Raw genomic sequence first — 23,253 nt, 5'->3', positions numbered from 1 at the left:
CCAAGCCTGGCATCTAGCCTCTTCGGAAGATGGAGTGGCTCCGGTTCCGGTAAGCCCGAACTCAGGCCATGTCCCGGTCGGCAATGGCTTGGCAGAACCTTCAAGGCTGAGAACTGCGGACGGCAATGAGGTGACCAGCGTGGCTCCTCAGTAGGCATTATGTGGCTGGTGTGAGCATGGAGGGTCGACGCCACACCCAGCCCCCCCGCCCTAACGCCTAGGGTCGGCTATCTCAATTTTGAACCCACACCCTGAACAAAACCTGGCGGGAAACTTCTTTTCGCATCAATCCGTCTCAACACCACGAATTCCTTTTAGGACCCGAAGATTCAGTCTCCGCCCAATTCGCGGTTAAATTGATTGACCTCTCGTGTTCTTTACGACAAACTGTGAGTTATCCTGCTTTCCCCTATTGACAACGCTATCATTGCTGTCCCTTCTTGTCGCGTCTTCGACACCGGCACGAAATATTTTTGGAGTCCTTGTCTGACATTTTCTCGTCGCAGAAAACCCACATTCAAAATGAAGCACCTCGCCGCTTACCTTCTTCTCGGCCTCGGAGGCAACGCCTCTCCCTCCGCCAAGGATGTCAAGGCTGTCCTTGAGTCCGTCGGCATTGAGGCCGATGAGGAGCGCCTCAACACCCTGATCTCCGAGCTCCAGGGCAAGGACATCAACGAGGTTCGTCTTTGGGATACCATATATGATAAAGGGACATGCGCGCTAACAAATTCGCACAGCTTATTGCTCAGGGCTCCAGCAAGCTCGCCTCCGTCCCCTCTGGTGGCGCTGGCGGTGCTGCCGCTGGCGGTGCTGCTTCCGGTGGTGCTGCCGCTGAGGCCGCCCCCGCTGAGGAGGCCAAGGAGGAGGGTAAGAATTCATCTATGTCAAAAGCAATATTTGCGACCAGTTTGCTAACCCCTCTACAGACAAGGAGGAGTCTGACGACGACATGGGATTCGGTCTCTTCGACTAAATACCCTTCTTACGTTCCTGATGACCAGCCTCGCGCCTCCGTCTCATCAAAGAAGTCAAGCAGCAATTGGCCGACATTACCGCATGTCGTCGACATGGGAGGATCTCTATTGGGTTGGGTTTCGGCACACGTTTGTGCCAAGACACCTGCTAGATTCGGACAAATAAAAAGCTCGCTGCTTCTTTGAATACTGTTCTTGGTGAAATGCTGTGTCTTGCCATGGTCGTATATCGTGTTAATCTCGCAATCGAGGCATGAATGTGAATGTGCAGGATTCCGCACTCCATTTTTTTTCTTTATGTGGGACTGCGTCTCTACCTTGCTGTAGATATATTTGAGCGGCCTGGATAAGGATAAGACGCTTTGACCAACCCAGTAAGGTGGGAATCACTTCAAAACGGCACCTCCTGGCCCTACATGACGCCAGTGTCTGGTTCAAATTTCATACGCCAAACGTAGAATTTGCCGCTCCGCATCCTCCCCGTGGGCCCGTTCAGCCTTCGTTGCTCCGACAACCGCCCGTACCTGCCGTGCCTTCTTATTGGTCAACCCCTGCTAGCTCCAAATACTGGGAACGTCCCGATTTCGACAAGGAATCGACACATCCCTCCAGCATACAAGATGCTAATTAGTGACGCGCCGCATAAACTAATTTCTCCCCCATTCGCAATCTTTCGGATCATGGGCACTATCGACACGTAAATCAGTGTTTAGTCGACAAAAACAATCGCTTTTTCTGGCGGAAGGTGGTCAGTCGCCAAGACGTGGAGGGTCGCGCCGTTCAGCCCAATTTGCCCCGTTGCTCACAATTGCAAAAACAATCATCATCTCCGCCTACCCGAAAGAATCATGGCGACAGCTTCACCCACCCCTTTGGGTACCGCCGGAACCGGATTGTCAAGAAGACCATCCCAAAGGCAGGGCCTTCGTAGGCTGCCCTCGCGACCACACCTCAACCGAAGCGAATCCAATCCTGTGCACGCGACGGCTGCTGCCCCCGCGCTTTCAAAGAAGGCAGACTCGCAGCAATACGCCATGCACGATAGCTCCGACGATGAGATTCCTGTGCCTATGAAGCTCAGTGCTCTCACCAAGGCACTGCTCAACGATGGTGGTGCAGCTGAACCCGAACGCGCTCCCTCGCCGCCGCGAACACGTCGTCGCGCCAGTAATCTAGCCGCGTCTACGGCGTCAGCGACAGAAGAAAGAAGGTCGCTTCGGTCTGGAAGTGCGCAAGCCTACGATTCCAGATCCTCGAAACCCACGTCTCCATTGAGAAGTAGAGATAATAGCCCTGTGCGAAGAAGAGTTGTAAGACTCAGCAACACTCCCAAGAGCCTTGGCCAGATGGGCCCCACCAAGCGAAGATCTACCTCACTGTCGCGATCTACCACACAGCGTCCACAGTCTAGAAGTCGACCTGAAAGCCGGGACCAATCCTCGGATGAGAAACAAGAGCCACCCCAAGATGTTAACACACCCGCGCAGGGGGTTCGGGTCGTTCGAATTGCCGCTGGCTCATCCGGCAACAGGAGTCGACTTACCAGTTCATCCAGTCATTCACGACGCTCAGGATCCCACTTAGAGCAGGACTATCCCGAGGAACCAGTGACAGCAGCACGTCATGCCCCTGGTGTGAACCCGGGCAGTGTTTCCCGTCACACCTCCAATGTCGGAAGGGGTAGCAAACCCGAGGATAATCTCGCACTGCAAAGTTCCATGCGCGTCAAGCGAGTAGGCAAAATTCCTGGAAGCTTCCTGAGCGGACCTGCGCGACGCGGCCGCAGGAGACAGAGTGAGGAAGAAGCAGAGGCCAACGGTGATGGCGAGGGCCTGATTTCAAGTCAATATCATGACAGTCAGGCCCCGGAAATGGAGAACGATCTAGCGTCATCCTTTTATGGAAACGGCAGGCAACTTTCGTCAGGCAGCCCAGTAGCATTGGCCGATCCTTCGAGGGCGAGCCATCGAAGGCCAGTATCATATGCGGAACAGGCACCGTCCTCTGCGCGCCCTTCACCCAAAGAGAGGGACGAGCCGGAAGAGATACACTACAAATTACCTGCGCCACGTCCTCAGGTTCCATCGTCACATGACCAGGAAAACGAAATTCACTCTATCCTCAGGAGCTCCAAGCCTGCAGTCAGCCTGCTGGCCGAAAAAGATACCGAGAAAGTACCGAAGCGACTTGTTAGCCTTGATGCCGCACATCAACGACCCGCTGCGTCTCCTGAGCGGAAACCTTTGTCTTCCCTGGCTCACAACACACCACGTAGGCCTGCCCCCCCTCCTCCTCCGAAGATGTCTGTTCTTGATGCTGCTACCACCTCGGCTGGAGCAGCTACAACGACACAAGGAAAGCAGAGGCGTAACATTCTTCGGGTCAACGGAAAGTCATACACAAGGCTCGACTGTCTGGGCCGAGGCGGTAGCGCTAAGGTCTACCGCGTTACTGCCGAAAACGGGGCAATGTTTGCCTTGAAGAGAGTGTCTCTGGAGAACGCCGACGAAACCACAATACGAGGGTTCCGAGGTGAAATCGACCTATTAAGCAAGTTGACAGGCGTCGACCGTGTTATCAACCTCTTTGACTACGAAATGAACGACGAGAAGAGGATATTAACTTTGGTGAGTTCCCAACGTCAATAATATGGAGACTCAGCTAACACATTTAAAGCTTATGGAGATGGGCGAACTAGACCTTAATACCCTCCTCAGAACCCGACAGAACCCTGAAGCGGCGAAGTTTGATTCTGTCTTTGTACGCTTTTACTGGAAGGAAATGTTGGAATGTCTTCAATCGGTCCACCAGTTCGATATCGTTCACTCCGATCTCAAGCCAGCAAATTTTGTTCTTGTCAAGGGTCGCTTGAAGCTCATCGACTTCGGCATCGCCAATGCCATCGAGACAGATGAAACGGTCAATGTTCATCGCGAAACCCAAATCGGAACCCCGAATTACATGTCTCCCGAGTCACTAATGGATTTCAATGCACCTCGGGGCGGCCGGGTTCCAGGACGGCCCAAACTGATGAAAGTTGGAAAGCCGAGCGATGTTTGGTCTCTTGGATGCATCCTGTACCAACTCGTATACGGAATACCTCCTTTTGGTCACATCGCCAACCAGATGGCACGGTGTCAAGCAATCATAAACTGGGATCACACCATCGAGTTTCCTTCTAGGGCCATGGGCGGCGTTCCTGTGCCCCCCTCCCTTATTCGAACCTTGAAGCGATGCCTGAACCGCGATGTTCACATGCGGCCTACATGCGAAGAGCTCCTTCACGAAACCGACCCTTTTCTCTATCCTAACGAGTTGAGCGAGAAGGCACTCCCGATCGACGAAGAGCTTCTTGGTAGGATCATTCAGAGCGTCGTCACGAGGTGCCGAGAACGTATGCCGACCGAGGCCGAGGCGATGTCGGTTTGGCCTTCGGCATATTGGTCTAGTGTTAAAAAGGCCACGAATTCGAACAGAGCATAAGTGCGCAGGCGTTGGTTATTGAAGAATGTGGAGAAAGGGCGTCATGGAGACTTGACTTTGGATTAATGATCATGGGGAATATTCATAGCTTGGTGTTTTGGTTCTGTCCAACTTCTTGTTCGGCTGTTTGGTGCAGCCTTTTTTTTCTTTTCGTTTCACTTGTTTCCAATATCACTCCCGAGGCCATGGCCTTTAGTTATGATTGAGCACATTTTGCGACGTCGGCATAGACACGACGTCTTGTCAATTCAAAACGAGCCGCTTGGCTTCAGCATTTTCAGCGACTATACAACTCCCAACCTTGCATTACGTGAACCATGTTTTTTGTTTGTCTATTGATACAGCCCCGGCTTGGGGACGACACTAGTACAGAGGATCAAATGATCCCAGGACTTTATACACCTATCTCGTACTCGAACAATTTGAATGCCCCTTGCCGATGATCCCTATCCTAAGCCTCGATTTCCTCGGGACCGTTGATCTTCAGCTCGCTGATCGTCAGTGTCGTGTAGCGGTGTTTGCTCTTGACCGTCTTCACCCTCCTGTTCCTCCGCTTCGTCTTGGTCTTGAGCCGCATCGGCTCGCTCTCGGCTCCTGTAATCACAGCACGACACTCAAACACCCGCTCGTCGATGAAGGGCGAGCCCTTGAGGGTGTAGTCTCTGCTACCGATGACGGACGCACGGTTCAGGCGGAGGATGTCGCCGGGCACGACGCCGGGCATCTTGAAAGGGAGGCGGACGCTGTCGCCGGGCTGGACGAGGTAGGGGCGTCCGTGGATGTGGAAGGTGATGTAGTGGTTGGGCTGGGCGGCCAGGAAGGGGAGCACAGCCTGCACGGATTCGGAGATCGGGGTGGTCGCAGAGGTTGTTGTGGTCTTCGCGGCGGCCTGGGAGGCAGCTTGTTGTGCTATTGAGACCTTTGCAGCGTCTGAGGGGGCTGCGACGGGCGCATCTTGGGTGGCAGCGGGCTCGATGATCGGCGCCGTGGAGTTGAACCTCCGGGCTTGGATCGGAAGGAGGAAGCTCGGCGGGAGGCGCGTGATAGGTGTCCTGAGCTCCAGGACGGAGCGTAGCAGTGATCGGCTCATTTTGATCTGCTCGTCGCAAGAAAGAGACAACTGGACCTGGCGTTGTTGGTCCAATTGCGTGTCTCCCGTTGGTCGATTTTGGCTATCGCGCGACTGGGACCCGGGGGAACGTGAAGCTCAAAAAAGTTCAGATAGAGTGCAGCGACTCCCCTGTGGTGATGTCGGATAAATCGTTGTTCCTTGTCCGATAGGTTCTGGCCCACACTCGGAGGAGGTTCCGCATGGCTTCGTTGACAACGTCTGCACCTGGATATTGTACAACTGTACCAACTCCTGTTTCTAATTGAGTTGTCAGCTACAAAATATGTCGAGGGCGATTTTCCAGTAACGAAGTTCTCATCTTGGCATGAGATAAGCAGACCTTATTTTGGTACAACTTCAAGGCCCACCACCACCAGTAAACAACAAGGCATTTTCCCACTATATCTGACCGAGAGACTGCAACAAGCTTCATTGGTAGCCCGCATTGTGATTTTCCCAGCAAGAAGTAATTTCATTAAAACCCTTGAGGGCATATCCTCTATTGTTTCTAGGCGCTCTTCATCTTTGCAAGCAACATTCCCAACCTTTGCGCAGATATTGCGTTTAGGCTGTTTTAAGTTGTGGTGTAAAAACAAACAAACGTGCAACGACTTGTTTTCTTGCATCAATCAACAGTCACTGCCGTCAGCAATCAAAGAAAAACCAAACCCTCCTCGCCTCTCAGGATTGACGACTATGAAAGTTAAGCGTATGTGAGGGCGAACCATTTCATTCATATTTGCATCCGGCATTCTATCCCACGACCCAATTTGACAACTCTCCGAATTCGCCCAAAAAGGTTCCTTGAGTATGTGAGGTCTTACATGCAGAGAGGGGGGAGGGGGGGTCGTTGTAGCCGGTCTGACTAGGTAGGCATTGATGATGACGCTCGAGGGGGGTTATATCGTGTCGACTCCTTGAGCTTTTGCACTCTTTGTGGCGTCATGGGTTTAGCTATCAAAGGGCCTTGGTTTTAATTGTTCTTCTGAATTTGAAGAGGCTTATCCGCGGCAATTGTGTCGGATGAACACATGTCGTATTAGTAGTACTTCTATCTAGATAATATTGATTTCAATATGTTTTGAGCTATCACGGTAATGCAACAGGCGGGGGGATCAAATCATGGATTCCAACCGCCGAAAGGGTTCAGCCAATGATCTAACTCTAGCGACGCTTTCATGTATTGGCTGCCGTTGGTTCCAAGGTAGGTACATCAAAACCTTCGACATTACGAAGCTCGACATAGCAACTCGTTCGATGCAACTTACCTATATCGGGATACATCAACCGGCAGACGGCTTTCCATACCAAGAATAGGGTGCAGACCCGACCCCTATCTTGAACCTCCTCATATAAAGCTTTATGGCGTAGTAAGACTTGGTATACAACCTGGGATCTATGAAGGCCCTCAAATGAAGTGAGTTGCAGCTTAATGGCTGCTCACATGAAAACCAAGACGCTTGACTTGATCCATGGGGAAACTGTGTTGTGGTCGTTGAGACAAGATCGGTCCGTGGAAATTTTCCTTGCGCCATGGGGCAGCGAGAAACCACAATGACAATGTATTACATCGCCTCCTATGACCTGGATAACCGATTAGTCACCAATTTTTAATATATATATATATAAGAGCTGAAAAAGGGCAAGACAAGCAGTAGAATTGTAGCCCAGCAGCGAGTGTAATACCCCTTTTTGCTGCTCATGGATCGCGACCAAGCCTTCATCAAACCCCGAAACTCGACTTTCCCGCTGTACAGAAATCCTTGTGACTGTGAGGTATGTAAACACTACAATTTATGCTTGAATTTCATAAAATAATAAAGTTTCATGCGGATGATGATGTTCGTCACCCTCAAGCTTTCGCAGTGTTAGGGATAGTATGTACGGGCACTACCGAACGATGAGAAAATGACAGAGTATCAGATTGAATGGTGTATGAAAATAAACAACCCAACAGATCCAAAATCGTAATCGGGCTCCTCAAAGTTTAGCATTATCTTCCAGCGTCTAGTTTTATTCGCTTGGGGGCAGCAGGAGATGAGCCATACTCATTTGCACATCTTCAGACGTTGAAGATTACTGTGGGACACCCCGTTGTCTACAGCCTATCCAGAATAACCCGGTTACAACAGTAGATCACCCATCTTCCGAAGAAGCAATCCCACTGTACATATGTGTGGAATGGGAGTCGTACACGGGCATCGAGTTAGAGGAACATTGCATATCACAATAGTCACACGGATATCATGAAGTCCGAGATAATCTGACAAAGAAAAATGATAAATTGTATGTCTATATCGATCCCTGTAGATCTATTATATGAACCCAAACTCCATTGCTATGCATTGTAATGCTCATGCACCCTCATCATATTTTTCATTCTCGGAACCCCCCTTTAGGCGGAGGCGGTGGCAGCGCCGTTGGCGCCGTGAGCCTTGATGTACTCGTCGCTGAAAGCGTAGGTGTTGTAGCCCTCATCGCTCTTCTTCAGGTAGAAGGTGGTGCGGTCGTAAGGGGTGAAGGGGATGTTGTGCTTAACACGGAAGACGAGGTCAGGATTGGAGATGAAGTAGCGGCCGAAGGCGACGGCGACGTCCCACTTCTTGTAGCGCTCGTCGACGGCCCAGCGGGCGCTGTCGCCGAGGTATCCGCCGGCGACGATGACGGGGGACTGGTTGTCCCACTCCTCGAGGATGAAGTCGAGGGTCTGGGGGCGGCTCTCGTCGAAGGGCTGGACGTCGTCGGTGGCCTGGCGGGGCACGATGCCCAGGTTGACGGGGTTGCCGACGGCCTCAACGAGGGACAGGTAGGCGAGCTTGTAGCCGGCCTTCTTGAGCTCGCGGACGATGTAGCTGGTCTGCTCCCAGGTGTCGGAGGAGTAGGACTCCTGGAAGGTGGCGAAGGGGCTCAGGCGCAGGGCGACACGCTCGGCGCCGATCTCCTCGACGACGGCCTTGATGATCTCGAGCAGGAAGCGGGCGCGGTTCTCGACGGAGCCGCCCCACTTGTCGGTGCGCTTGTTGGCCGAGTCGCGGGTGAACTGGTCGACGAGGTAGCCGTGGGCGCCGTGGATCTCAATACCGTCACCGCCGGCGGCGATGACGTTCTTGGCGGCGTTGCGCCAGTTGTTGATCTTCTCCCAGATCTCCTCCTCGGTGAGGGACTCGGGCGCGCAGGGACGGCCGGTCATCTGGATGTCGGAGCTGGAGCAGTACTTGAAGCCACGGCCCTTGACGAAGCTGGGGTCGGCAGCGCGGCCGAGGGACCAGAGCTGCTGGAAGACGTAGCTGCCATTGGCGTGGATGGCGTCGAAGACGTTCTTCCAGGCGGCGACCTGGGCGGGGGTGGTGAAGTCCGGGAGGTCGAGGTCGCCGACGTCGGCGGGGGAGACGGCGGTGGCCTCAGTGATGATGAGAGTTCCCGGGGTCGAGGCGCGGTCGGCGTAGTACTTGGAGACGATGGGGAGGGGGACGCTGTCGTCGTCGGCGCGGTAGCGGGTGAGGGGGGCCATGGCCACTCGGTTGGAGAGGTCCATCTTGCCCATCTTGAGGGGCTGGAAGAGCTTGGTGTTCTCGGCGGCCATTGTGGTTGTTTGTGGAAGTGTAACTTGAGGGGTATCTAGAGCAGCGATTCAAAACAGAAAGGAATTTGCGAGCAACGGTTTATGAGAGAGATAGAGAGTAGGTTGTAATGGCTGTTGAGTCTGCCAGAAGGCGAACCGTTACTTGAAGCGGACATTTTGAGGGTATTTGTATTCTCATGACTTGGTATAAGTCGGACAAGAACCCACCATGTTACCGCCGTGGAATCATCTGGAGAGCCCCACTGGGGACACAAAGAGATTCCGGGTAGGCTTCTACCACCAGATCTGGCTGCATGAGTTCGTAGATCCATTAGGTGAAGACTTTTTTCTCTCCTTGCCGGCTTAGAAATGGAGTCCCTCCGTTGTTGTCCACGGCGACAGCTCGGAGAGCGGGTCCGATGGCCTACCGTCCATTTCTCAGCGAGTCCATACCTCTCACTCTCCGAGCGGTGAAACCGAGGCCGGGTGTATGCTCCAAGGCCGTGCGGTGGTAGCTTGACCCTTATTGCTAGGTGTTACGCGTGGGTTCCTAGCAAAGAAAAGTTCTCGAACGAACTCAAGCCACTAGGCTTTGAGGCATGAGGCTCCGCAATGGTGCCGTTTAGACAAGACGTAGAAGAAACAACCTTGAAGCAGCGAATCATGTGCGAAGACTAGGACTCGGGTTGACAAAAGCGGACCACGAGTCCGGGCCGAAGGAGCCACGTCGGCAGACAACTTTGCTTTGCTTAGAAATCCGATAGTACGTACGACACACCAGCACGAACAGAGACTGCGAGGCAACGCGATGGGGCCGTGGGTTGAGGTAGGTGGGGGGTGGGCTGCGCTGTACGGATACACCTACAGTACATAGTATGTAAGGGACGAGTATGACGTTGGAGCCTGCATGGTCTAGGGTCCACAGAGAAGCTGGGCCCTGGCTAAAAGTCGCAGAGTCTTACACAAAAGAACAACTTTAAACTCGGGAGAAAGTTTTGACGTGCTGAGAAATGCCACGAGGGGGCGACGGCCCGGCGAGGACGGGATCCACTCTCATGTGCCGCAGCAGGCGCACCCAACCTCGGGATTTCACCGGGAACAGCGAACCCTGGAAGCTTAGGATGAGCCTTGTTTGTGCCACTCGTTGTCGCCGAGGTCGAGGCGGATGAGGGAGGACTCGAGGTTGCTCTAAGCTACCATGAACCGATCAGGAGGTTTCTCGCCGAGATTAGATGAAATGCCATGATAGAGTATTAATCAGTTGATGCGCCGTTACCGAGTCCTTCATGTTTCCGTACGTAAAGGACATGTTTGGATGGGCTGATTCGTAAAAGGTCCGGGTTCAGACAACAAATTCTTCGTTCTTCGATGCTTCCCCGTTTCCAGGATCTGGGGTCTGGCCCTCGGCGATTAGCACCAGTGTGGCGTTTCTAATCTCCTAAATGCTTCGCAGGAATTTGTCAAGCCACGTCCGCCACGATGACCCGCTCACACGTTTACGAACCCCTGAGCACGGGGAAAGTTCATTTGATGCGGAATGCTGCGCAGAACTAGTTTCGTGATGGCCTCATCGTCAGCCGAACAATTCATCATCTCCGACACATGGAATCTGTCTTTTTGCTTTGTAAACTGCCTGACTGTACAGGCACCCCATAGAACACCGAAAATGAGTGACTGGTATCCTTGAGTCTTTTCATCCACAGGTCTAGTCCTAAGCCTCTATCAAGAGAACCAATGCTATGCTCCTCTCAATCGGCCGCCTGAGGCGGATCTACCTCCGCCCCCTCATCCTCGTCCTCCTCATCTTCTTCATCCTAGACGCTTACCTCACAATCCACCGCCGACCCTTCACTCGCCTCCCCACATCCTCCATCCCCTCACGCCACCCGGGCAATGAGACCTTCTTCATCGCCAGCATCCACCGCAACAGCGGGCCCCTCCTGGCCGAAGCCTGGTCCGACGCCATGCTACGCCTAGTTGAGTATCTCGGTGGCCCCGAAGGGCGCGTCCACTTCTCCGCCGTCGAGTCCGGCTCCCAGGACGACACCAAGGACCAGCTGTCCTCCTTGAAGGAGAAGCTCGACGCGCGGGGGGTATCAAACACGGTGGTGCTAGGTAAGACGGCTCAGGAGCAGCGGGGTAAGTTCGAGGACCGGCCCCCGGCCACGGGTTCCCGTCCCCCTGGGTGGGTTTGGAATGAAGGCGAAGGCCGCTTCGACGTGCGCCGCATACCCTACCTCGCTCACGAGAGGAACCTCGCCATGGAGCCCCTGAAGGCCCTTGGCGAGCGCAAGGGCGCCATGAAGTTCGACAAGGTCCTCTGGTTCAACGACATCGTCTTCGATGCCCTGGACGTCGCCATGCTTCTGCACACCCGCAACGGCGAGTATGCCGCTGCATGCGCCATGGATTTCACGCTGTACCCGTACTACTACGACACCTTCGCCTTGCGCGACGACCTCGGCTTAAAGACGGCGTCGTGGTATTGGCCGTGGTTCCACAGCGCCCGCGCCCGCGCGTCCGCAGCGGCCTCGGATCCCATCTCGGTGAGGTCGTGCTGGAACGGGCTCGTTGCATTCGACGCCGCGCCCTTCTACGCCGAGCCCGCCTTGCGCTTCCGTGCCGTCGACGACAGCCTCGCGGCGCTGCACTTGGAGGGGTCGGAGTGTTGCCTGGTCCACGCGGACAACCCCCTCAGCCGTGAAAAGGGGGTGTGGCTCAACCCGAATGTACGTGTGGGGTACAATGTGCCGGTGTACGGCGAGGTCAAAACGGTGAGATTCCCGACGCCTTGGGCGGCGGTGGTGGGTTTGTGGGCGAATCGCTACCTGAGGGTCCGAAACCGCGTGCAGCTGAGGCTGGAACAGTGGATGATTGAGGAGAGGTTGAGGAGGTGGGCTGACGAGACGCCTTCCGGGGAATCGCCGCGACGCGAGCCAGGCGAGATGTGTCTCATTAACGAAATGCAAATCATGTGGATGAACGGATGGAAGCACATATGACATCGAAGTATAAATAGTATGAAATGTAGTTGTATTTAAATTCACCGTTGCATATGGTTAACGGACTGGTCTATAAATGCCCTGTCACGAAATTTAGAACGAAACAAACCCCCCGCCAAGATGCGTCCCAACATTCATTCACCTCGTTGTAGAGAAACCAACCCAGATATACCACCACCAACGCCAATCCTCTGATAATACACGCCTCCAAAGTCACGCCACCACGACATGCCATCTATTTGTTGTGCCAGATGAAGTTGCGCAGCGAGTCCCACTCATTACTTTGCGCGTAGATATACGTCATACTGCTGCGCAGACTGGGCTGCAGGTCTGCCGGGTGCCACCGGAAGAGGTACATGACCATGGCCCAGCTCGTGCTAGCAAACACGGGCCAAGCGTAGTAGCTGATCTTGGGGGAGAGGTCCTCGCGGCTTACCAGAGGCAGGCCCTTGCCGGGGGTGACGGCGAGGCGGGCGAGAGCCAGGACGACCCGGGCAAAGACGTAGATCACGATCTGCTGGTTCACGCTCGAGATCTTGCCGCTGCGCGGAGAGCGACCGCCGAAGACGACGTAGCCGCCCAGCAGGCCCGCGAAGAAAGAGTCGTAGGGGCCCTCCTTGCCCGGACTGGGCCCGTAGTTTTTAAGGAGGTACATTGTGAGCTTGTAGATTGTCGCAAACTTCGCGAGGTTGCGGGCGTGGGTTCGTGTTGCACGGAAGACGAGACCGGCCTTTTGACGGAATCTGTATTGGAGGGGGTGTGTTAACGGGGACAATGGTCTCGTAGTGGGAGGGGAGTGGGGGGGCGAACGTACGTTCCCGATCGGAAGAGAAATATCATTCTATGAAAATGGCCAAAGTTAGCTATGCCGTGATCTTCGGATTAGGGGGAAGGATATGGCGACATACACAAGTGCATGAGGAAAGCGGACTTTTGCGCCGTAGACGGCGCCGTTGCGGGCACCCTTGACGACGGTAAGGATATCATGGTATTTTGGGTCGAGGACGATGCGCTCGAGAGCGGCCTGGGATGCGCGTCAGTTCTCGTGAGCCTCTGACAATGCCGGTCGGTCTGCAATCGACCTACCTTGAGGCCATCGAGGGCGGCGAGCGACATGTTGGCGACAGCGGGAGGTGTGGTGGCTAGCCTCGGCAATTGTAGGTCGTTCCAGGTGACGACGAGTGCGACGATGGGTCGCTCTCAATTGACGGACTTCCGCTCAGCACATGAAGGTCGAAATGGATTTGGAAAGCCCAGGAAAAGAGCGACAACGCGATGGTATTGTAGGATAAGGGGCTCGGACCGGAGGTAGGGGGAACGGAGGTATGGTGTTTGGGCGGCGCTTGGTATTTCGGGGACGTGGTGGACGTGGTTGATTACCCACGGTAGGAGTGGACGAGACGACGGTACCTCGGATGTTCTGTCGATGGGTTCGGCTCTGGCGAGTCACGCTGCAGCACGGCAGCACGACACGCTGGAGCTGTCGGTTCAAGGACACTGCAAACCCAGCCCCCAGTTCCCCCACATGCCCCCATGACGCAGGACCGGCTTGCCGCTAAGCCCTCCAAGGGTGTTCCGTCTGGGGAAAGTCTTGGTGCAGGGCTTTATTTTGGCATGTGACGAGCGATGCGAATTGTACCACAACAGCATCGACATTGTGTTACTCGCCAGGGGCCGCTGCTTGCCGCGAGTTATCTCAAAGTTGGGGCGACATGCCAGGCTTCTTTCGGATGGATGATCCGCAAATGTTTCGAGTCTGAGAACAACTGAACATTTCAAACAGGCACTCGGATGACACAACTTGACAAACTTGGGGTCGACTTTACTGCAAGAGTCAGTGTCTCGGGGCTCCCACATGGAAGCAAATTCCATGTGAATCTGGCTTGGCGCTGATACCATGAAAACGGGCATTTATGAAACCCCCACCACAACATTCATTACATGTGCTTGTCAATTTGCACCAATTTATTTTACATCTCTCTGTGTAGCATTACACAATTGACCTCGCTAGACAATACATGTCACTTTGCCATTGAATGGCGGCTTTCTGATGGATAACCAACTGCACTTGGTTGCTCCGAATTTTAGTTTTATTTAGAAGAATGAAAATGAAAATTGAAAGGTGCGGAGATTACTTGACTTCAAAGGCACAATCAGATCACGTTCAGAATCTTGACTTAGTTCTTTGGCTCGCAAACTGCAATGAATGGCGATGTCGGACCTAGAAAATCAGCACAAGGTTACCACGAAGAACAGGGACAAACTCACCTCCAAAGAACAGCCTCCCCGTCTTTGCATCGTGCACGACCACAGTGGAACCCGGCAACACCTCCGCATCCGCATCCTCAATGATCTTCTCCCACACGTAAACACCCTCGCTCTCCTTATGAATGCGCACAGCGGCACTCTTGGGTCTCATATTCAGGGGGTCCTTGGATGCCATAAGGATCTCGATGCCCCGTGGGAAGATGGCGGCGTAGATATCGCCCTTGGCGTCCACCGACAAGTTGTCAATGGAGTAGGGTACGGGTATGTCGGCCACCTTCTCGAGTCCATTGTCTTCTGGGAGGGTGCGGTACACCTGGACTCCTCCCGCCATGGAGCTTGGGACGTAGATGAGGCCATCGTGGCCACGAACAAGGCCATTGGGCATCCTGTGACGCTCGGAGACACGCTTGCATCCGGATGAGGCGGAGCAAAATGATACATCGCCCTTGCCCAGCAGTGGACCAATGTGGGACATCTAGAAGGAATTAGTGACAACGATTTTAGAGCCGCCGAGCTGCTGGGTGTAGACTTACCAGGCCAGCTTTGTGAGCGCCATTATCGTTGGTAAAGTAAAAGGCCTCACTGGATAAGGCAGCGATGTTGTTGGGGGTTGCAATGCCGGCGTTGGCAAAGGTGCGGACATGCCTCAACGTTGTGGCCCGAGGACCGGTCTCAAAGACCTCAATCGTGGAGTTAGCGCCCACGCTCGCCGAGTTGAGGAACTCGCCGGTGACAGGGTCTACAGACGGGCGATTGTTAACCAGGAGAAGCTCAATCTTGTCGCCTTCCGGGGCATCGATGCCCGTCAGGCCGACGAGATGAAGTTCCCCGTCGCCGGCGGTGCCAGAGAAGCCAGAGAAGCCAGGGGTTGAGAGAGCACGGTACTCGAACGAATTGCCCTTTGGACTGTCAATATCCAAGGCAACGACGGCATCATTGGTCGAGCGGCCCTCAACATTAAGATGATGTGCACTGGGAAGAGCGGGTTAGCGTCCGGCGCCGGCTCGGAGCTGGAACCGATGGGGGGCTGCATTTACTTGGGCATCCATTGTTTGCGGGCAACAGGGTCGGAGCAGGCCAGGAACAGCTGGCGCGTGGTCTCGGACAACCACATATCCTCGCATGATTGCAGGCGGGGGTCTTCGATGCGGCGGCATGAATAGGGGAAGTCGGACAGAGGTTGGAACGTCTTTCCGATGCCAAACCCTAGGTAGACAGGAGTCTTCAGCACGAGCTGTATGGCCGCGGCGAGTATAACGGCGAAGAGAATGCTCGTCTGAACAACAAAGCCAGCCATGGTTAACGAATTGGCCGATTGAAGTTTGAATGTAGCTGATAAAGCTCGTCAACCAGTTGTACGCGAAGCTCGGCCTAGTTTATATGTAAAATGCTGGGCAGTTGAGGTAGGGACGGGACGGCAAGGCTTATCCGCCGTTGTGCATGGGAGCAGATCCTTCGGGGGCGGTCCACAACTAGGGAGCTCCCTTGCTTATGTGTGATAAGTTGTGGGCTTGAAGCACTGTTGACTCGTCTGGAAGAAAATCAGGGACGACGCTATGTTGCAGTGTCCAACTTGGTGATTGTTAAAGTACTGTGCGAATAAAGATCAAGAAATGACATGTCCAATCATCAACGCTTCAATTACCACTATTAATGTCGAAGTTTCAATCTTTTCAATTTGGGTCATAAGCAGCCACCGCTGATGTTTGTGCATATTTTTGGTATTACAGAACATAGGCGCAGTGGACATTATCGTTTTCCAGCTAAAATTGATTGGCCTTACGTCTCGTCCGTCCCCGTCGGCCCAGGATAGCGCCGAAGCCTCCCTCATAACCGGCCGAAACGACATCGGAATGTCGCATTTGACCGTTCCCGCTTACCTTGCATATGTCACCATATCCAACGGGTAAGTACGCCTCCCGGGACGGGACGGGTGTCTGACATAAGGTGAGCTGGGCTGCTTCACCTTCCCCTATCATCTCCGCCTCTTCCTATCTCCATTTGTGGGATGTCGTCGCCTCATTTGGCGAGCGACAGCTTCGCTCCCACTTGTCCCTTCAAGTCGCGGGTTATCAATCAAACTGGATGCTATTAACTCACAGCGTACCCCTGAGTCTAAGTTAATTCAATCCGTTCTTCAGCTCGCCAAATCTGTGTCGCTGACAGCCATACTTATTATTCCCAAGGCTGCCTATACCAACGCCATGAGTCTATTTATATTGTTACAAAATGAAGCATTATTGGTACCATTCACCGTATTGATTCAGACTGGTTAGACGATGTTGTAATTTAGTTCCCCCCCCCCCCTCTGTTTTTCTACCGTTTTTAAACGTCAGTCGAGCACAGGATGACACCACAAGGGCAGATACAAGTCTTTGAGGGATTGCTCAACATCGTACCGATCAGCGTGACCCAACCGATGTCAGGTGTTTTTGTGGTGGCCTGGGGTTCAAAAGCCTCCGCGGCAAAAGTTCAGCAATAACCCCGACAGCGCCATTAACACATCTATAGTGAATCAGGTTCAACGATGCTTGACGGAACCAAATTTCGTGTACAGCATAACATAGTGCCGGAAGCTTGCATGGGGCCATCAGGCTTGTCTTGTTATCCTAATGGCGCGCCAGATTTGAGTCGTCCACCAATACCTGTTTAGGCTGGTCGCTTAGGAGCAAGTACAATCCAAACACTTGGCGTCCCTCACTTGTAGGTGTTCTGCTTCCTAGAAGCCTATGACGATCGTCGCAGTTGTGTTCATCGCTGTCATGGACCCATTGCGTATATAAGAGAGAAGGCGGAAGGGAAAGGAGATGCCGAGCTAATGATGAGGATAATGAAAGCAAAACAGAAAAAACGAATACAAAAGGTAGAGTTAACGCAAATAGATTCTACCTCTACTGGGGCTGCCCGTGCTTTAACCTCACCCACGTGCTGTACAACCATGGAGGATAAACCGCGGGTCCCAAGCGGATTCGATCTTGGAATCCGGGATCGTCAACGCCCTTGTAACACTCTCTAAAAGAGGGAGATACCAAGAGATTGTGTTGTTAACTAGCTTTCGTCAGGTGCAGGTCGTGATTTGATGGCGTCTTGCGAACAATCTCGACTGCTGCTTGAACGCTCGATCCAATATATGATTTCTATCAGGTAGATACTCTAGCATCGACTACTCCCGTCTTCGGTCTCTGCTTGTATTTGACTTAAGATAAGATCGAATTCCCATGTGGTTACTAAGACTTAACACTTACGTCACGTGGAAGAGTTCTTACAATACTGTGGCGAAGTTCATGGCCCAAGAGTTATGATTCTGATACTCAAAGACGTTGATGATGTAGGCTGCTCGGAGAAGACGGGAATTATTAAAGCGATGCAAGAGGTGCAAGGGTGATCGCCAGCTGTAGCAAGCCGTGAATGCAAGGGTGTGTTTGCGTGGCGCGAAGGGTTCAATGATACGGACTCGGCCCTTAGAGCATAGTTGCAACTGATTCTTCGGGATCTGATAATTTCTCCGGCAGAGACATGCGACAAGCTTCCGCTTCCTATACAGGCAACCGGATTATGACGGGTAAGGATCACCTGGTCGTTGCCTTCTCAAGCGAGGCATTCGTGCAGTTTCGGTCGAACCACAATTGCACGCGACATTCTAGTCATGTCAGTCTAGCCCTGTGGAATACATAAAGGGCTAGCTAATAAGAGCCAATTTGAGCACTCTTAGATGCTTCACCACTTACGGGTCACAAGCGTTACAGGTCAATCCATAATGCTCAACCTTAATAAGACCCTAGTCGCAACTCCGGCCTTTGCCGGGCTCATCAGTCTCGATGCCAGCTCTCCATAATCCTTAGAAAGGCGCCTGCCCGGCCGGGTTGTCCGTGCCGGCGACCCTGTTGTCATCCACCCGAACGGCGACTACATCCGTGTCAGCTTCATGAACGATGGGAGTCTGGTCGGAGGCTACGCCGCGACGGAAGGTCCCACTAAGATCCTCCACGTTGCCCGGTCCACTGACGGCGCACAGTCGTGGCAACGCATCGGCGAGGTATTCCGCAGCGAGATCGCGACTCACGACATCGATAACGCTATGCCGCTGCGGCGGCCGCGCCCTGTATGCGTACCGCAACCACGACCGGACAGGGACCGACTTGCATTACATCTACTTCCGCATCTCTGTTTCGTACTCGAATGATGAGGGGAAGACGTTCAAGTATCTTTCTACGGTGGAGGAGCATGTGTCTAACGGCTTCAGTGGATTGTGGGAGCCTTATTTGCGGCTGGCTAGAGATGGGACCCTGCAGTGCTACTACTCGGCCGAGAACTCGGAGTCTGAGCAGGACAATTTCATGAAGTACTCCAAGGACGGAGGTCAGACATGGTCGCATTGGGTTACTGTTTCTGGAGGCGACCGCCTTTCTCGTGACGGTATGGTCGGTGTTGCGCCGATTGAGAATAGCGGCAACTTGATGTAAGTGGTCTCCTCAACATGGCAACAGAAATAGGGTGAACATGGCACCTAGCTAACATTTCGAAAAACTCTACAGCGCCGTCATTTAACTCACCACCAGCGGCAAGTTTAACGTCGACTATGTCATCTCCCACGACGACGGCTACACCTAGGGGCGAGCGCGGCAGCTTCTACACGGCTCACAATGGCAAGATCACGGGTGAACCGCAGGCGTACAAGGTCTGGGGCACGCTGGTAGCGAGCTTAATGACAAACGAAGACGTCGACAATGGCCACGGGTACGATTTCGCCGATATGAAGGTCATCACGAGCGTCGACGGGGGGGAGACCTGGGGCGGCAGCGTCGTGATGGGCCCGGCGCAAGCACACTGGCCCGGGTTGTTCAATCGGGATCCAACACACTTCTTAGCGCTTTACTTGAGGGAGGGTGTTGGCGCTGTGAGCCAGCTGTATAAACTGGCGAACTAAATGATAGCACCTTCTTTCGGACTCCAATGGGTCGATATGGGCAGGATCTTGGCGATGTATCAAATACAACTGAATTAGTTCATCATGTACACACTTAGTGAGGGGACAATCGAATTCATGATAGCTAAATGAGATTGCAACTAGCACTAAGCGTTTTGCCTGGGGTAAAAGTTGAGTAGGCTCGGAAAGAGAATCGCTGTATGTGCCGGTTCCCTTGACGTTGCTGCCTGTTGTGTACCCCATGCTTGTAAGATATGTACTCACTCCGCATGTCGATCAAGGCGTAATTAATGACCGAGTCACTGGAAGAGCGCCTTGGGCATCTTTGCCAAGTCTTAAGTAATTTTCGTTCAAAACAATAGCAATGGAGCTTCCCGGCCGTTAGCGGATCCCCGCAGTACTTTAGATGGCCTCAAGTAAGGCCTGGTCACCTTTAACTGTAATTTTAAGAAATAGCAACAATGAAATTCTGTATTATTCTGGTACTAAACGGTGACGGGTGAAGTTAAGCATTTAACCCATTGGTTTCGCTCGCTAGGTAACAGAAACACAAGGTCGAGCGGAGTAGGAAAACGACCAACTTCAATCGTCCATATCATGGTTATATTTCACGGCTCATTCTATCGTCTATTCTCTTTCATATTAGATTAGAGACATTTCAACAACCAGGCAAGAACGAGAGGAAGAAAGCTTGTGGCTAGTAAATTTTGTAAATCGCGTGACAGAGGAAGGACATTATTACTAGAAATTATAGTCGATAATTTGATTATTAAATTCAAGACAATCTAATATTTAAAGATACTGAATGATGTTACATCTTGGCTATGACCATCTGGAAGCAAGTGTTATATTTGGATGGATAGAACCAGATGAACTAAGCAGTCTGTGGACGGGGAGAAGTGTGGTGCATTGACCCATGAGATAGGCCAGATCAGGCCAGACGGTGCCAGCTGGTAGCCAGAACACACACCGCGGGGCAATGCCAAGATTAGATACGCTTCCGTTTCGATAACGATAAGCAATTTTTTTGACGACCTGAACTCCAAGTCAATCCGCATCCCAGCCACTTGCAGCAAACCCGACGGACGACAAATCGACCAACGGCCACAATGCTTCGTCAAATGTTAGTCGCACACTCCTAGACAATGCAAAACCTATAGAGAGATTCTAATGTGTGCCTTATAGAAAACCCCGCAATGCGCGCTCCAAGCGTGCCCTCGAGAAGCGCGAGCCCAAGGCCCAGTACGTCCTTCGACCTCCTCCCAAGCAACTCTCAACGATCGCAAGCTAATCCGCACCCTCTACAGAGAAAACCCCAAGACAGCGCTCTTCCTCCGCGGCACTTCCTGCTCGCAAGTGACACAGGATGCCCTCAACGAGCTTTACCAGATGCGCCAGCCCTTGGCTAAGCGCTTCGTGAAGAAGAACGACATCCACCCGTTCGACAAGGCCGACTCGCTCGAGTTCTTCTCGGAGAAGAACGATGCCTCCATCCTCGTCTTCGGCCATACCTCCAAGAAGCGTCCCCATTCCCTCACCTGCGTCCGCACCTTCGGCCACAAGGTGCTTGACATGCTCGAGCTCTACCTTGACTCGGAGTCCTTCCGCACCCTCGCCCAGTTCAAGGGCAAGAAGGTGCCCATTGGCCTCAAGCCCATGCTCGTCTTCGCCGGTACTGCGTGGGATAGTCCCATCGCCAACGAGTACACCCTGGCCCGCAGCTTCTTCACCGACTTCTTCCGTGGTGAGCAGACGGACAAGATCGATGTGGAGGGCCTGCAGTGGATCGTCTCCATCACCGCCGACGAGCCCACGGTAGCGACCGCCGAGAGCGACGTCGCCGACGCCAAGCCTACCATCCGCCTCCGTGCTTACACCATCAGCACCAAGCGCAGCGGTTCAAAGGTGCCCCGCGTCGAGGTTAACGAGATCGGCCCCCGGATGGACTTCCGCGTCGGCCGCATGCGCGAGCCCGATGAAGCCATGCTCAAGGAGGCCATGAAGCAGCCCCGTGGCACCGAGGAGCGTACCAAGAAGAACATCACGACGGACACTATGGGTGACAAGTTGGGACGTGTCCACGTTGGCCGCCAGGACTTGAGCGAGCTGCAGACGCGCAAGATGAAGGGTCTGAAGCGCAGCAGAGATGTCGCGAGCGACGACGAGGGAGAGAAGGAAGAGGCGGAGGAGAAGCCCAAGAAGGGCCGCAAGGAGTAATGGCGGTAGTCTTGGTTGGTTGTGTATGTTTTGGACTTGATATACATATCCGAGTGGGAGGAGACGCAGTGGAGGACCACTCATCGGCGTTTTGTTTTTGGTCAGGAGGCATCCCACGGTCGGAGTTTTGAGCTTCTTTCAGCAGATGGTCGGCAGATTACAAAAGCAGGAACAAAGTCAAAAGCATTTAAAGACCTTATTTACTCATTACATGTGATGTTTACACTAGCCATCGTAGCCATCTCAGCCCTCGGCTCGTGGCCGGGTGTGCTTTTGCAAACCTGATGGACCTCGTCTTCGCATTACAACTCCAAATCCGACACCCTCCACACGAGGCGCTCGCCGCTGGGATCTCTCTTCCTCAGCAGCTCAATCGCCTTCTGAGCCCGCTCCAGCATCGTGGCACCCTCGACAATCTTTTGCTTGTTCGGCTTGATGATACCTTGCTCCAGCAGCGCTGGCACGATCTCCCTCTGCAGCTTCTCCTTGAAGAACTCATTCTGTTACTCCAGGTTAGCTTTCCACTTCGGGCCAAATTTTTCTTTTTTATCTCAAATCATGAACTGGACTCAACCTTACCTTCAAGTAGAAGTGCGTCCTCACTCCTCGAAGCTCAACGCCCTCGGCCCACTCCCCAACGAGGGCGTTGTTCACGTCCATCTCATACTCGGGCTCCGTCTCATCGGTCGCATCCCGGATGATGACCGGCAGCATAATCGCAACCTTTGTGCCCTTCCGCGCTATTTTCGTCAGTGGCCTCAGCGTGCCCTCAACGGACCCGATGCAGTCCAACACAAACGGCACGCCCGCCTCGCCAACGTGCGCCAAAATCTTGTCAACGACGCCCGCATCCCGGTAGCTGAACGCCTCCCTCGCTCCGATTTCCTTCAGGTGGGCATGGTGCTTCTCGCTCGCCACGGCCAAGACGTTCCGGTACCCCCAGTGCCGGAGCACCTGCACCGCATACACACCGACGCTGCTCGCCGCGCCCCAGACAAGCACCGCCTCGTCCCTCTCCTTCGGCTCCCACCCTTCAGGCCTGGGCCAGGGCAGCTCGAACCCCAGGTCCGCCGTGGCCGCATGGAACACGGTGATCAGGTTCGTCGGCACCGTCACGGCCTCCTGCGGGGTGATGTTTGACGGCAGCTTGGAGACGAGGTAGTCCGGCACCGTCGCGAAGTCCTGGTGCGCGCGCTCGCTGAAGTCGTGGAACGCAAAGGTGAAGATCTTGTCGCCCGGCCGGAGGCGGTCCACGCCCGAGCCGACTGCGACGACGGTGCCTGCGGCGCCGCCGCCCATCACCTCCGGGTGGTTGCAGAGAAGACCACCGTCGGCGCGGTGAAGGTCCAGCGGGCTTGAGGCCGTCCACTCATTCTGGATCAGCACCTCGCCTTCACCCGGCAGCCGGGTCTCGCGGTCGACGAGGACGAGGGGCGCGCGCTTGGCGGGCGTCGCAACGGCCTTGTGTGTTTTTGGGATGGCGACCATGGTGTTGGTAAAGGAGAATTGCTTCAGGTATATGTCAAAAAAAAAAAAATGAGCGATATGTATTAGTGAATTGCAACGGCTATGGATGGAGAGGAAGAGTGCTTTAAAGACCTGGCCATGGGGCATACGGTGTAGGCATTCCCAATGGTTGGAACCAGGTCCATTTTGTACCCGGCCCCGGGAATAACCTCCAACAAACAATAAAAGAAAATCAACAC

General features: G+C 53.7%; 9 protein-coding genes across 9 annotated transcripts; 5 read left to right on the top strand and 4 right to left on the bottom strand.

Moving 5' to 3' along the window:
- Positions 1–522: 522 nt before the first annotated feature.
- Positions 523–976, top strand: EsH8_VI_000525 (ribosomal protein P2; the record flags this gene model as incomplete). Its single annotated transcript, XM_083271778.1, has 3 exons — positions 523–681; positions 741–870; positions 930–976. 3 exons carry the CDS (start codon positions 523–525, stop codon positions 974–976), a joined length of 336 nt encoding a protein of 111 aa, XP_083126952.1.
- Positions 977–1,825: 849 nt separating this feature from the next.
- EsH8_VI_000524 (serine/threonine/tyrosine protein kinase MPS1) lies at positions 1,826–4,460 on the top strand (the record flags this gene model as incomplete). Its single annotated transcript, XM_083271777.1, has 2 exons — positions 1,826–3,604; positions 3,654–4,460. 2 exons carry the CDS (start codon positions 1,826–1,828, stop codon positions 4,458–4,460), a joined length of 2,586 nt encoding a protein of 861 aa, XP_083126951.1.
- A 451-nt stretch (positions 4,461–4,911) lies between these two features.
- On the bottom strand, positions 4,912–5,550 carry EsH8_VI_000523 (mitochondrial 54S ribosomal protein bL21m; the record flags this gene model as incomplete). The annotated part of the gene is made up of 1 exon (XM_083271776.1): positions 4,912–5,550. The coding sequence occupies one exon, from the start codon at positions 5,548–5,550 to the stop codon at positions 4,912–4,914; it is 639 nt and encodes a 212-aa protein (XP_083126950.1).
- Positions 5,551–7,966: 2,416 nt separating this feature from the next.
- EsH8_VI_000522 (alkene reductase) lies at positions 7,967–9,154 on the bottom strand (the record flags this gene model as incomplete). Its single annotated transcript, XM_083271775.1, has 1 exon — positions 7,967–9,154. The coding sequence occupies one exon, from the start codon at positions 9,152–9,154 to the stop codon at positions 7,967–7,969; it is 1,188 nt and encodes a 395-aa protein (XP_083126949.1).
- Positions 9,155–10,872: 1,718 nt separating this feature from the next.
- On the top strand, positions 10,873–12,135 carry EsH8_VI_000521 (glycosyltransferase family 69 protein; the record flags this gene model as incomplete). The annotated part of the gene is made up of 1 exon (XM_083271774.1): positions 10,873–12,135. The coding sequence occupies one exon, from the start codon at positions 10,873–10,875 to the stop codon at positions 12,133–12,135; it is 1,263 nt and encodes a 420-aa protein (XP_083126948.1).
- A 235-nt stretch (positions 12,136–12,370) lies between these two features.
- EsH8_VI_000520 (Tim17/Tim22/Tim23/Pmp24 family protein) lies at positions 12,371–15,700 on the bottom strand (the record flags this gene model as incomplete). The annotated part of the gene is made up of 7 exons (XM_083271773.1): positions 12,371–12,878; positions 12,950–12,976; positions 13,044–13,159; positions 13,222–13,277; positions 14,404–14,878; positions 14,937–15,375; positions 15,441–15,700. The coding sequence occupies 7 exons, from the start codon at positions 15,698–15,700 to the stop codon at positions 12,371–12,373; spliced, it is 1,881 nt and encodes a 626-aa protein (XP_083126947.1).
- Positions 15,701–17,919: 2,219 nt separating this feature from the next.
- On the top strand, positions 17,920–19,330 carry EsH8_VI_000519 (uncharacterized protein; the record flags this gene model as incomplete). Its single annotated transcript, XM_083271772.1, has 4 exons — positions 17,920–17,965; positions 18,246–18,505; positions 18,696–18,862; positions 18,970–19,330. The coding sequence occupies 4 exons, from the start codon at positions 17,920–17,922 to the stop codon at positions 19,328–19,330; spliced, it is 834 nt and encodes a 277-aa protein (XP_083126946.1).
- A 1,109-nt stretch (positions 19,331–20,439) lies between these two features.
- On the top strand, positions 20,440–21,547 carry EsH8_VI_000518 (rRNA-binding ribosome biosynthesis protein RPF2; the record flags this gene model as incomplete). Its single annotated transcript, XM_083271771.1, has 3 exons — positions 20,440–20,453; positions 20,516–20,572; positions 20,638–21,547. The coding sequence occupies 3 exons, from the start codon at positions 20,440–20,442 to the stop codon at positions 21,545–21,547; spliced, it is 981 nt and encodes a 326-aa protein (XP_083126945.1).
- Positions 21,548–21,849: 302 nt separating this feature from the next.
- Positions 21,850–23,035, bottom strand: EsH8_VI_000517 (chaperonin 10-like protein; the record flags this gene model as incomplete). Its single annotated transcript, XM_083271770.1, has 2 exons — positions 21,850–22,047; positions 22,127–23,035. 2 exons carry the CDS (start codon positions 23,033–23,035, stop codon positions 21,850–21,852), a joined length of 1,107 nt encoding a protein of 368 aa, XP_083126944.1.
- Positions 23,036–23,253: the final 218 nt, after the last annotated feature.

This window comes from Colletotrichum jinshuiense, chromosome 6 (assembly GCF_051148585.1).
Source record: "Colletotrichum jinshuiense chromosome 6, complete sequence".
Lineage (NCBI taxonomy): Eukaryota > Fungi > Ascomycota > Sordariomycetes > Glomerellales > Glomerellaceae > Colletotrichum > Colletotrichum jinshuiense.
The sequence above is the reverse complement of the archived record's forward strand: the minus strand, read 5'-3'. Positions and strand labels throughout refer to the sequence as shown.